The sequence below is a fragment of the Heterodontus francisci genome, chromosome 13 (assembly GCF_036365525.1).
Source record: "Heterodontus francisci isolate sHetFra1 chromosome 13, sHetFra1.hap1, whole genome shotgun sequence".
In the NCBI taxonomy this organism is placed as follows: Eukaryota; Metazoa; Chordata; class Chondrichthyes; order Heterodontiformes; family Heterodontidae; genus Heterodontus; species Heterodontus francisci.
Window position 1 is genome coordinate 65,794,352 of NC_090383.1, and position 13,773 is coordinate 65,808,124.

The window sequence follows — 13,773 nt, forward strand, 5'->3', positions numbered from 1 at the left end:
CTCCAGAGTGGGTTACTCGAACACCCCAAACTCACTGTGGTCAAACCGGAAATAGATGCGTTTGCAGCAGGCTGAGATCAGATTTCACCTTAACAATTTAACTGTGCCCCTCTCATTCAAACCCTCTCCCACTAGTTGTGGGAGTAAGGTTCCTCCCTACATTCAGTGAGATTAAGGCCTGATCTGACTATACTTTATAAATTCTATTATGAATAACATCCGATGATTGACTGAGTTGTTTTTCTGAATTCTGCCAGCATAAAAAATTACTGCTGAACCTGTGTTAAAATTCATGCAAATTCTGCTTATAAACAGTTCAACAGCAATGTAATTTGCAAGCCAGTGACATGCATTAAAATTACCACCAGGTGAACTATCACCCCGTAGTTTCTTTGGCTGTTTTAACAGTCCATTATAAATCTAAACAGGATTATACACTGGAGAAATGGAAGGCAATGGAGGCAGGGGGGTGGCGTTGGATCAGCCCCTCGACGTAAACACGCTGCGCCCAAATTTTACAAGTGGCGGACAGCAAGCCGCATGGGGATGCCACTTGCGTTTTCAAAATGAGCAACTGACAGCCATTTGAGATAGTTAATGAAGCAACAGATCACGATTTTACTGGCCCCTCTGGTATGTGCACTGGGGATGGGTGTGTCAGAGCCTCAGCAGATTTTAAAGGGCAGCAATGGGGCTGCAGCTGTTGTCATTGTTGAATTCAGCAGCCGTGGAGGGAAGCATTTTTCAGTTGTAGGTAGCAATTTTCATTTGTAGTTAGGTAGGAGTTGGAAGCCATTGATTTGAGCTTGAGCCCTTTTTTTATTCTTTCATGGGATGTTGGCGTTGCCGGCAAGGCCAGCATTTTTTGCCCATCCTTAACTGCCCTTGAGCTGAGTGGCTCGCCAGGCCATTTCAGAGGGCAGTTAAAAGTCAACCTGTGGGTTTGGCGTCACATGTAGGCCAAACCAGGTAACGACAGTACATTTCCTTCCCTAAAGAAAGTTTGTGAACCACATGGGTTTTTACAACAATCAACAATAGTTTCATGGCACCTTTACCGAGACTAGCTTTCTATTCCAGATTTTATTACTTAACTGAATTGCAATGCCACCAGCTGCTGTGGTGGGATTTGAAACAGTGTCCCCAAGGTATTAGCATGGGCCTCTGGATTACTAGTCCAGTTACATTACCACTACATCACTCCCCACGCCACCCCCCCCCCCCCCCCACCCCAACCACTTGCCGCCATTGTGGTCCTCGCAGGAGATCACTTGAGAAGGGCCTGAGAGGGTAGTGGCATGGGCCGCATTGCAGCAACTACCAGCAGGGTGGCCCAGTCAGAATGGCAGTGCCCAAGTACCATGGGAATCATTCATTCAGAAGTATTGTCCTCCAGCGAGCAGGAGAACCAGAAAGGGAGGGAGGTGTGGATTTCTTCCGAGGATGCCAGAGGGTTCAAGATTCAGAGGATAATGGAGGGTTCAATGTTCAAAGAATGATGGAGAGTTTAATGTTCAGAGGATGATAGAAAGTTCAATATTCAGAATATGATTGCAGGCCTGACTGTTCAGCGGATGGTTGCAGGGATGAGTGCTCCAGCAAAGAGCATTTGCATCAGGGCTTGGGTGCTGGCGACCCTCTAAACATGGCACCTGCACTTCTTTCCGTGTGAGGTGATGACGCGGCCATCGCCTCAATGCCTGCCTCCGGCCACTGAGTGGTTGGCCACCCGACCAGTTAGCCGTTAATTGGCCAGCTGGCGCAAGATCGCTAGGGGAATAGGAGTTGGAGCAGGAGGACCTTCACCACCTGCTTCTGGTTCCACCTTCCCTTTCCTGCTACGTCCCATAAAATCCTGGCCTACTTGTAGCAATCATTTTGTGTGAAACAGTTTAAGGGATAAATGAGAATCCTTTCCTACCAGATTTAGCAACATAAATGAACTTGGAAAATGAACTAGGTGAATTGAAGGGTACCTGCATGTTGCCAGAATTTTATATGCTTTATCCCAACAGTAACAAGTTTGTCGACATGGTGCGGATTGTACTTCACTACAAATATCTTGTCTTTATGTCCTCTATGGAAAAATCAATGCAATTACATTATTTTTAAACAGAACTTTTCAACAAAAGAAACAGTAATAAAATGTTATTCACCTAAATTTTTCAAGCACCACAATGAATTGTTATAAAAGAGACAAAGAAGCATATAAAGTACTAACCTTGTCGTTGCTTGTCTTTCTCCCTTTTTCCAGTCCCACACTACTATAGTGTGGTTGTCATCCAAACCAATAGACACCAAACTTTTTCCATCAGCTGCAAAACAAATGGAAATGACAATGGAATGTATTGCTGTGCTTATCAGAACAACACACTAGCTTAAATTTGCTTTTTCACAGAAAACTCAGCTAGCGTTTGTTATGTTTTCATTGATTACTAAATACTAGCACAAGAAATATATAGCTGATTAGATAGCATGCTACCTAATGTTAAATTTCTTTCAAAAGGGGTGCAGTAACCTGACAGACAGTATATGAATAACCATTTTCCAAGTCAGGCATAAATCATGAACAATAACATTGGGAAAAGATGAGCTGGAAACCAGTTGCCTCACTAAAGTTACAGAATTATAATTTTTTGAACAAAAAAGTTGTTTTATTTTACTTTTAAGAATTTACATTCACATATATATTTTATATAAAACCATTGTACATTTTGATTTTTCAATGCAGGATGAAGTACATTGATACATTATGGCAAAGTTAGAAAGGAAAATAACTTGACTGAGGTAACAGAGAGTGTAAATGAGGGCTGTGCAGTTGTTGTTGTGTACATGGACTTTCAAAAGATGTTTGATAAAGTACCACATTTGAGGCTTGTTAGCAGAATTGAAGCCCGTGGGATAAAAGGGACAGTAGCAACATGGATATGAAACTGGCTAAGGGATGCAAAACAAAGAGTTGTGGTGAATGGCTGTTTTTTTGGACTGGAGGGAGGTATAAGTGGTGTTCTCCAGGGTTCAGTACGAGGACCACCGCTGTTTTTGATATACATGAATGACCTGGACTTGGGGGTAGAGGGCACAATTTTGACACAAAACTTGGAAATGTGGTAAACAGGAGGAAGAGAATAATAAGACTTCAAGAGGACATTCACAGGCTAGTGGAATGGGTGGACACATGGCAGATGAAATTCAATACAGAAAAGTCTGAGGTGATACATTTTGGTAGGAAGGAAGAGGAGAGACAATACAAGCTAAATGATATAATTTTAAAGGGGGTGCAAGAACAAATCTTTCAGGGTGGCAGAACAGGTTAGCCAAGCAGTTAATAGAGCATATGGGAGCCTGGGTTTTATAAATAGAGGAATACAGTATAAAAGCAAAGAAGTGAAGGCTTTGGAGAGGGTACAGAAGAGACTTATTAGAATGGTTTCAGGGATGAGGGATTACAGACTGGAGAAGCAGGCTTGTTCTCTTTAGAGCACAGAAGGCTAACAGGAGATTTGAAAGAACTGTTTAATATCATGAAGGGTTTAGATAGAGTAAATAAAGAGAAATTATTTCCAATGGCTGAAGGGTTGATAATCAGATGGCTCAGATTTAAGGTGATTGGCAAAAGAACTAGAGGTGACATGAGGAGAATCATTTTTACACACAAATAGTTATGATTTGGAATGCACTGTCTATAGTAGGGTTGTCCAACATACGGCCTGTGGGTCAGAATCCAGCCCACCAAATGTTTCCTTCCGGCCCGCGGATGTAAACTGTTCCCGGGGCCATTCCTCATTCTCACCATGACTGGAAATGAGAAATTTCCCTTTGTCAGAACCGGCTTTTAAACTATTGCGTTGTCAGTTTCACAGGTTGCAGAGAGTGGAACGCTCTTCTAAAGTTCTTTTTAAAGTCAGTTCTTTTGAAAAAGATAGTTGTCAGTTTCATAGGTGACAGCCGCTGACATCGGGAACAGCTGTTTCCCAAATGACTCGGGGTTTTCTGGCAGGTTCTGACTTTTTTTCAAAAAAGAGACGGGGTGGTGGTGGTGTGGAGGGTGCAGAGAGAGAAAGGGGGATAGACAGGGGGGCAGAGAGACGGGGGACAGAGAGCGCGTGGAACACTGGATACACAGGGTGGGGGGGTGGAGAGGGACGGGGGGAGAAGGAGACAGAGAGCGGGGTAAAGGGAGACAGACAGACAGGGGGAGTGGGGGAGAGACAGAGACAGACAGGGAAGAGGGGAAGGACAGAGAGTCAAACAGTCATTTACTTACAGCACAGAAGGAGGCCATTCTGTTCATTGAGCCCATGCTGGATCTCGATGGAGCTATGCAGTCAGTCCCACTCCCTGGCTCAATCCCCATAGCCCTGCAAGTCTATTTCTCTCAGATGGCCATCCAGCTTCCTCTTGAAGTCATTGATCATCTCCACTTTCACCTCCCTTTTGGGCAGCGAGTTCCAGGTCATTACCACCCGCTGCATAAAAAAAGTGCTTCCTCATATTCCCCCATGCATCTTTTGCACAAAATTTTCAATCTGTGTCCCCTAGTCCTTGAGGGGAGGGGTGAGAGAAGAGAGAACGAGACACACACACAGAGTGAGGGGAGAGGGGCAAAAAAGATCATGGTCTATCCTGAAAGGTGGACAGCTATCCAGAATAGTTTGCATTGCTACATCAAGTGTGTGGGCAGAGACTACTTATTAAAGCAAAAACAGTGCCAGGTATGTCACTAAATCAGTTTTCAATATAGTGACGAGAAAGTAAGTCAATAAATTAGTCTTCTCATTTAAAGCTTCTTTACAAAATGCACGTGTTGTTGTTTTTATTAGTAAGATAAATTTTTAATGCCTTTATCTTTCGAAATTTTCTCACTGGCCATCACCACCGCCCCCCCCCCCCCCCCCCCCCCACCACACTGAGCCAAGCAAAAATCGCAATGTGGCCCTCCGCCCAAAATGGTTGGTTGACTTACTTTCTCGTCACTATATTGAAAACTGATTTAGTGACATACCTGCCGCTTTAATAAGTAGTTAATCTCTGCCCGCACACTTCATGTAGCAATGCAGACTATTCTGAATAGCTATCCACCTTTCAGGAGAGACCATGATCTTTCTTGCCCCTCTCTCCGCGCTCTATGTGTGTGTCTCGTTCTCTCTTGGTCTATAGAGTGTCATGCAGGCCCCCACCTGCCAAGAATGAGGCACACATTATTTCGCCACATGAACATTAAAACTTAAAATTGCTGCTGGGAAGAAAAGAGGACCTATCACAAGGAATTGTCAGACTCCTCACCATAATGACCTTTTTTGCATAGCAACAGTAACAGGGGCCACTCCCTGCTCCAATTTAATCCACAATCGACTTTTGATTACCAGACGTTGAAGGTGGAGAGGCTAGCATTCCAGGTTAACTGCTAAGATGGCCGAATACACAAACAGACATGGTCAGACCAGTTTAGTCTGACTGTGGAGTTTTTTTGAATTTGAACTTGCCACAGGGAATTTGAACTCAGAAAGCTGTTTGTTCCTGGACTGAAAACGTCTCTCTCCTGTCTGCTCTCATCTCGCTCTCACCAGCTTCAGAAACTATTGAAGACATATGAACCCGAAGAGAGAAAAGTCTCCTACAGTGAACAAGGTTTAAGAAGAATACTGGACCCCAACGAAAAGCAAGAATTACCTACAAAAGGACTACAGTAAGCCCGAAGCACAACAAAAACCCCTCTTCAGAGATTGCCTCAAACTTATTTACTTTATTTTCCTTCTACTCTTTTCTGTCTCCATTTGCATGTGCGTATCACGTATGCCTGCTAGTCTGGGGCGCAGCATGTATCCGTAGGCGTTAACCGAATTAGAGTTTAAGTTAAGTTTTAATAAATTTCACTTTTCTTCTTTAAACCTAATAGAGCCTGTTTAAGTTCATTTCTTTGCTTTATATTGGAAAGTGGTGAATAAGGATTCACCAAAGGGGAGCTCAAAACACAGTGTGTTTAAAAATTAAACCCTATTACAATAAGACCAGGTGAAGGCTGAAAAAACCCCTAGACACCTTTCTCACCTGGTCACAACAAGGGCATGGATACTGGATCCATAGTAGCCTTCACATGGGAACTGGATACATACTTGGGAGAAAAGATTGCTGGGCTATGGGGAAAGAGCAGGGTACTGGGACTAATCGGATTACCTCAAAACAGCTGGCACAGACAGAATGGGCTGAATGGCCTCCTTCTGGGCTGTACTACTCTATCATTCTATGAAAGAAAGAACCTGCATTTATATAACGTCTTTTTCATTTTCAGGACATCCCTTACAGCCAATGGATTACTTTTGAAGGGTAGTCAGAAGTATAGCTTGGAGCCATGCAGGTTAAACATCGTAAGAAAGTAATCTTGATCTTTGGGATACCGTTGTATCAGGGGACAGATGTCCTGCCCCTAGTAGTTCAGCTGCTGTCCTTGCCCATCTATGAATAAGTCGTTATTGCGATTTATTTCCCTTCCTGTTCCATTGTTCCGCAATTCCAGGCACAGGCTAAACAGCACTAATTCCAATTAAGATATTTTTGTTTTGGGGAGGATTATACTTTGCCTTAATGAGGGAGATGGGAACAGGAACACAACTTTTTACAGTGATGAGATCCAGCAAGCATTCGATTGGATCCTCCAAAATTGCAAGACCAGAGACGGTATTGAGAATCAATTTTTTCAGCATTTGTAGACTTAACAACAGGTGTTTAAGAGGTAACTTACCTGAAAAGTCAAGGGCACACACTCCTCTCTGGTGCTGTCCTTTTAGTAGTGACAAACATTTAAGCGTTTGAGTATCCCAAACATGAATTGATGGATCCCGTCCAACCTAACAAAAAATATTGTTACTGTTAACACTGTTAATATACCAACACAAACTTATTATCCAATACCTTGAACTGGAACTCAAAATTATTTCAATAAATATATCAAAGTTCTTTGGGCCTCCTTATCTCGAGAGACAATGGATACGCGCCTGGAGGTGGTGAATAAATATATCAAAGTTGGTAACTGGCAAAGCTTTCAACCAAGTCATTCATTTATCCTGTCTTTCTCTTCTTGCTGGACACAATACAACACAATGGGCTGAATTTTATAAGCCCACTGCCGATTTGAAAAACAGGCTGCACGCCAAAAAGCCGCCGTGCTTCGAAGCGCGGTGGCTCATTTAAATAGCCAGGGCGGGTCGCCCCCACCCCCCTGTCACATGGAGGGAGCGGGCCACTGACGCCATTTTTAAAGGGCTGTTAGCCCTCCCGGAATATTTAAATCTTTAAAGAAAGATTTAATGAAAGCAAATAAATACATCTCTTTTGCCCATCTCCCACCCCCCCATAACAATTAAATTAATTATTTGACCTTCCCCTTTACCATCTGACCTTCCACCACCACCCCCCCCCCGAAACTGCACAAACTTTTAACAACCCTTCCCACCATCACCTATGTCCATGATGTTAATTCGACCCCATACATCCCTCCCACACTGATAAACTTACCTCCTCCCTCCTCCCCACCAGTGTTGTGCCTTGTTTCCCCGGACAGGGATCCGAAGGCGCAGGAGTGCTGGCTGCCTGGCCAAAGATCTCAGCGGGACATCGAGATTAATGGTAAGCACGTGAAAATCTATTAATTTACCTTATTTACATATGGTGAGTGTGGTCCCATTGCCGAGCAGCTGGAGGATCAGGCCGGGCCCTGCCGTGTCAAGGTCTGTGGCGGGCCTCATCCGGGGCCATCTTCAGTCCACTCCCGCTATGGATCCTGATGTCAAGGGCTCCTTAAAATCTAGCCCAATGTTTCCTTCAGCTTTTGGGTCCCAGTCTATACTGCTCTGCAACCAGCCATGTCGAGGTGTACAAGGTCAGGCAGAGGTTGTTCTCCTTTCTTTTTGCCTGATTTTTGCTTGTTACTTCCCCACAACATAGCAAGATTTGTATTTCACCATGTGGAAAATTTCAGACTTTTAACTTGTATCCTACCATTCTACAGAAAAGGACATTAAAGTTCCAACAAGCTGTGTAGAATGCCTCCTTGGCACAGCTTATATACATCAAATACAAAATATGTGATAGTTTAATAGGTAAATAAAATTCAGGTTATAGAATTTGTAAATACCTGCCCAGTAGCAACATAATCCTTTATTGGATGAATGGCGAGACAGAGGATATCATCATCATGTCCAAGATAGAATCTCTGTGAATGCTGTTGTCGATTGTAAACAATACCAACAGCAGCAACATGGTAGACAACTTCAGCAGCTTGGGTGTAGAAGAGATTATTTCGACAATCATATCCTCTGTACCTTAAAGACACAAAATACAAAGCAAGCTTATACAATATAATAGCATAATGATTATAAGGATAATATTTTATAAAAATATATTTATGGAAACTTTCCATGTGATTAAGTGTTTGGACTGTTTAGAATGCAACCTGCTGTCACAGAATCATGCAGCACAGAAGTTATCCAATTAATCCCAATATGTTGCTCTTTCACCGTCGTCCTGCAATTTTCTCATTAAGTATTTATCCAATACCCTTTTTAAAGCTGCTATTGATGCTGCTTCCACCACCCTTTCAGGCAGCCCATTCCAGATTATAACGGCTTGCTGTGCAAAAATATTTCTTCTTGTCTTTTGCCAATTACCTTAAATTATCTCTGGTATCCTCTAGATACAACTCACCAGGAGAAACATTTTCTCCCTATTTACTCTATCAAAACTCCTATTGGCCCTGGAGACTGAAAAGTGAATTATAATCAATGAGCATTAAGTGAGGATTGCCAATCATTTATTACACTAATCAAATGTGACCCACAACAAAAGATTATCTATAATTCCTTACCCCAAAACATACTGACATTTCAACAGTAGCTATACACGTTTCTGTAACAGCATATAGATAATTTTGCAAATTTGTGCTCCTAGCGCACAACTTTGCCCATTGGAAATTCATATTGCAAATTCAGGTGCAAATTACCCCTGATTTTCTATCCAAGATGGAAAACTGTGGGAAATTGTACTCAATTTCCCAACATGAGATGGTGGTGGGCAAAGCTCCACACTAGGAGCTTTAAAAACTCCCATATGTAAGAAAAGGAACTATGTTAAATATGTACGTATTATTTGATTAATAAACAGATTGTTATGCAAAGAATAAATTAATACAAATGTAGTTATGAAGCACTCAGGTTTATTGTTCTGTTTTCACTTAACATCACAAGGGGAATTTTTCGGAGTGGTAAGCAGGTTGTTAACAAACTGGGGAAGAAATAGCTCTTAAAGGTTTCAGTTGCCATTTCAAAAGAGCTCATGCGAATTGTTGCTGTGTGCCACAAAGGTATGGAGTAAGGAGGATGTCTTTTGCAATTTCTCATGTGTTTTAGAAAGTCTTCTTGCCAGAAGTGCAGCAACAATGGGATATCCTTTTTGCATGCTGGGGTCCTTCCCTATGTTAAGAAATGTTTAGGCTGCTTGGTAGAAGTGGGTAGGCAGAACAAATATAGTGTTCACCATCCAGAGAAAACATTTAAAAAGAAATCTTGCAATGAAGATGCATTTTTATATAAAATGCTTTACAAAAATTAAAAATGTCATACTATAGCTTCAGCACCAGAGTTTTATTTCATTTTACAAAATATTTTATTTTGTATATACAGAAGAGATCTTGATTTTAGGAAAATGGACAAAAACATAAATGAAATAGCAGAAAACAAAATGATACGGTGAACACAAGTGGCAAGACATGAGGTTGTATGATATTATCATACAAATGCCTACCATGTTCATATGAAATTAGTGGGGCTGATAATGTGATCCCAGAATTCCACCCTTTATCCCAATTTCTCCCACCACTCATGCTGCACCATTGCCAGTAGCAGTGAAGATTGGAAAATGTACCTTAATATCTTATATCTTATAATACCTTAAAAATCCTTTGCAATGCCTGCTGGTGCCTATACAGAAAATGATCTTTTTCGAGAATATGGGAGAGGGTTGTAGAAGCTTAGCTCCAAAGGCAAGAATTGACCTATTGAAGCCCAAAGGTTGAGCAGGAAATAGAATGGATGGTGCTAGTGGAAGGCTAGGGCCACCAGGGTGGTGGGGGGAACTCTATTTATAAAATAATTTCTTTTTCCCTGGTTGACTAGAGTGATGCTCATGTGGTTCAGCTTTATTATGGGGAGAAACCCTAATTTTAGTAGGATTTGGTGCCCAAATAAGCTTACTGCAGTGTTGCTGCACAGGTTTCTTGTGGTGGCTCACCACCACCTTCTCAAGGGCAATTAGGATGGGCAATAAATGCTCGCCTTACCAGCAATGCTCACATCCCAAGAACGAATTTTTAAAAAAACTATGTGCTTGCTGGCTGCATTCCACGTACTCGTTGCCTTAAGTGCGTTGAAGAAGAAAACAATTAAAAATATGCTATGCATTGTTATGAAGGTGCTGCTATATTTTTGTTAAGTTTTTTTTGAGGACTCATGTATTTTTGAATTATGGACATTGTTTTATTTGGGAAAACTGAAAAAGATTCCATGGATGCTTTTTTCACTGGGGTCACTGAAAGGACACTGAGAGGTCTTGTTTGAAAACAACATTTACTGGAAGTCATCTGTCTTCAGGTAAATACCCAGCAGGGGCTTTTTGACTTGGGGGAGATGTTTACGGAGAAGTGACAGGCCAAGATTTATAAGGGTCAGAAGGCTTGACTCTTGAGATATTGATTTTGGTTTTGCTTTGGACAGTGTGTTGGGGTGTGAACTGTTTTGAAGGCAGTTGGAGAAAACCAGCCAAGAGAGCAGTCACCATAAGTACCCTCTTCCATCTCTTTGAGAACTTCCTGAGAATTAAGGGCAATAAATAGAGAAACTGATGCTGCATTTCTCTTGAAAAGCCTGCCAGAAACCTCTGTTGTCGCATTTCTCCTGGAATGCCTGTGAAACTGATCTTCAACGTTGCCTGAAAAGAACTGTTCTAGAAAAATCCCAATGACAGTCGTTTACGCATATTTGGGATGCCAAGCCAAAAAGGGACAACTGGCTTCTTTCCATATCTTCTCTTTTTTCTTCAATAATTAGCAAGTATTTGGCCAAAGTTTTTTGCTTTTTTTTTGTAACAGAGCTCGAAAGAGAAAATCTCATTATTTTTCGGTTAACCGGTATGTGTATGTGTGCATGAGGGGCTAAGGTAAAAGGAAACTTTCATATTTCAACCTGTGTGTTAATGCTTTGCTTCGTTACTGGTTAAGTCTTGTTTTATAATAAACTGATAATTTTGTTGTTAAAGAAACCTGGTTGGTGTATGTTATTCTGGGATAAAGAGTAGAGTATATGATTGACCTCATCGGTAACGGGATAAACATTTAAATATATGTTGTGACCTGTGAAGAAGTGGAACTAGAAAAGACACTCCTCCCACCATCAAAAAATAAGTGCAACAGAAGAAAAAAGTTTATAAAAGTACCCATGGACAAATTGTAGTTTCAGACTTCCTTCAGGGGCTTTCTCTCTTTTTAGAGAAGCTGCTGCTTGTTTTTTCCCTTTGCTTTGTTGTTTGAGCTGAGGTAGATCTTCTTTGTAGACCTAAAAGTTGAAACAAATCAATACATTTCCACTGTGCAAAACAAATTTTAGAAAATAAATTTATATGAAGCACTAAATGTTTCTCGAGGCTGAAATTCCAAGAGGTAGCAATCCTGACACTTATGCTAGGATTGTACTACTATCAACTGGTTTTATGGGGTCTTACCATTTCAAAACTTTATTAGCTTGCTGGAATTGATGGAATGCCCAGTTGAAGGCTCGTGGACCCCAAAGGATCACAGCCACTCCAGAGGTCCTTTGTAAGGCATCTCCATAAAATTCCCTATGGGGTTGCGAAATTCTCTTTAGGGACCTAGGCTGAGGACCTGTCCTGGACTTTCATGGTGGGTCCCACATCTGTCATTCAATGCTGTGGTGCAATAGGTTTCACCAGTGAAATCAGTTACCAATGCTCTACGGGCCTATTAAAGATCAAGTATGTATGAACTACCGATGTAAGGAGTCCCCACACCCTTCTGCAACGATGGATTTACTTGTACCAGGTGGAGGCCAGACAGGAACCCCAGGGCAAGTTTGAGACTTGGCATATCCAGATGACAACCTCATCTGTCTTCCTTCTGCTGCATTCCATCCAAGTTGCAAACTGAATACACCTGAAGGGCTGCATACTTTCAGGGCATTTACATCAGCCTTGGCTCAGTAGTATTACCCTCACCTCTGAGTCAGAAGGGAGTCAGAGTCCAGAAAGCGAGCACATAATCCAGACCAACAGAGGAAGTGCTGCACTGTAAGAGTTCTGTCTTTTGAATGAGATGTTAAACTGAAGCCCTATATGCCCTCTCAGGTGGCCATCCCATGGCACTATTCAAAGGTGGATAAAGGGGAACCTGTAGATATGGTATATTGGATTTCCAAAAGGCATTCGATAAGGTGCCATGTCAAAGTGTTACTACACAAACTAAGACCTCATGGTTTAGGGGGTAACATATTAGCATGAATAGAGGATTGGTTAGCTAACTGGACGCAGGGAGTAGGGATAGATGGGTCATTTTCAGGTTGGCAAGCCATTACTAGTGGAGTGCTACAGCGATCAGTGCTGGGGCCTCAACTATTTACAATCTATATCAATGACTTGGATGAAGGGACCAAATGTATGGTAGCTAAATTTGCTGATGACACAAAGATAGGTAAGAAAGTAAGCTGTCAAGAGGACACAAAGAGTTTACAAAGAGATTTAGGTAGGTTAAGTGAGTGAGCAAAAATTTAGCAGATGGAGTATAATGTGGCAAAATGTGAACTTGGCCATTTTGGCAGGAAGAATAGAAAAACAGTATATTATTTGAATGGAGAGAGACTGCAGGACTCAACAGTACAGAAGGATCTGGGCGTCCTGGTCCATGAATCACAAAATGTTGGCATGCAGGTACAGCAAGTGATTAGTAAGGCAAACAGAATGTTGGCATTTATTGCTAGGGGAATCAAGTATAAAAGTAGGGAAGAGTTTTTAGATTAGATTAGAGATACAGCACTGAAACAGGCCCTTCGGCCCACCGAGTCTGTGCCGACCATCAACCACCCATTTATACTAATCCTACACTAATCCCATATTCCTACCAAACATCCCCATCTGTCCCTATATTTCCCTACCACCTACCTATACTAGTGACAATTTATAATGGCCAATTTACCTACCAACCTGCAAGTCTTTTGGCTTGTGGGAGGAAACCGGAGCACCCGGAGAAAACCCACGCAGACACAGGGAGAACTTGCAAACTCCACACAGGCAGTGCCCAGAATCGAACCCGGGTCCCTGGAGCTGTGAGGCTGCAGTGCTAACCACTGCACCACTGTGCCGCCCCAGCTGTATAGGGCCTTAGACTGCGTCTGGAGTACTGTGTACAGTTTTGGTCTCCTTACTTAAGAAAGGACATAATTCCATTAGAAGCAATTCAAAGAAGGTAAAGGTCTGCTCGGGTCTGCAAAGAAAAACCTGACCTGAGTCCGACAGAATCACATCAACCCGAGCCTGACCTGGCCCGAGTCCTTTCATTTTTTCCCGCGCCCGACCGACCATCAGTTAACTTACCTTCCATTTTTCACTTTCTTGCTGATCTGCACAAGCTTAAAATAAGTGTAACAAAACCATCTGTCTAGTCCAAAAGTTAAATTAACAGTAATCTACTTACCTGTGATAGAGCATGTCCGGCCC

At 42.1% G+C, this 13,773-nt stretch overlaps 1 protein-coding gene across 1 annotated transcript in view; it reads right to left on the bottom strand.

Annotated features, from left to right (window-relative positions):
• Positions 1 to 13,773, bottom strand: part of LOC137376798 (echinoderm microtubule-associated protein-like 6) — a 741,885-nt gene that overhangs the window by 300,291 nt on the left and 427,821 nt on the right. The window contains exons 14-18 of the mRNA XM_068045814.1: positions 11,485 to 11,603; positions 8,135 to 8,321; positions 6,743 to 6,848; positions 2,222 to 2,315; positions 1,977 to 2,077 (exon numbers count right to left, since the gene is read on the bottom strand). Coding sequence (XP_067901915.1) covers positions 1,977 to 2,077; positions 2,222 to 2,315; positions 6,743 to 6,848; positions 8,135 to 8,321; positions 11,485 to 11,603 — 607 coding nt within the window. The remainder of the gene's footprint in view (positions 1 to 1,976; positions 2,078 to 2,221; positions 2,316 to 6,742; positions 6,849 to 8,134; positions 8,322 to 11,484; positions 11,604 to 13,773) is intronic.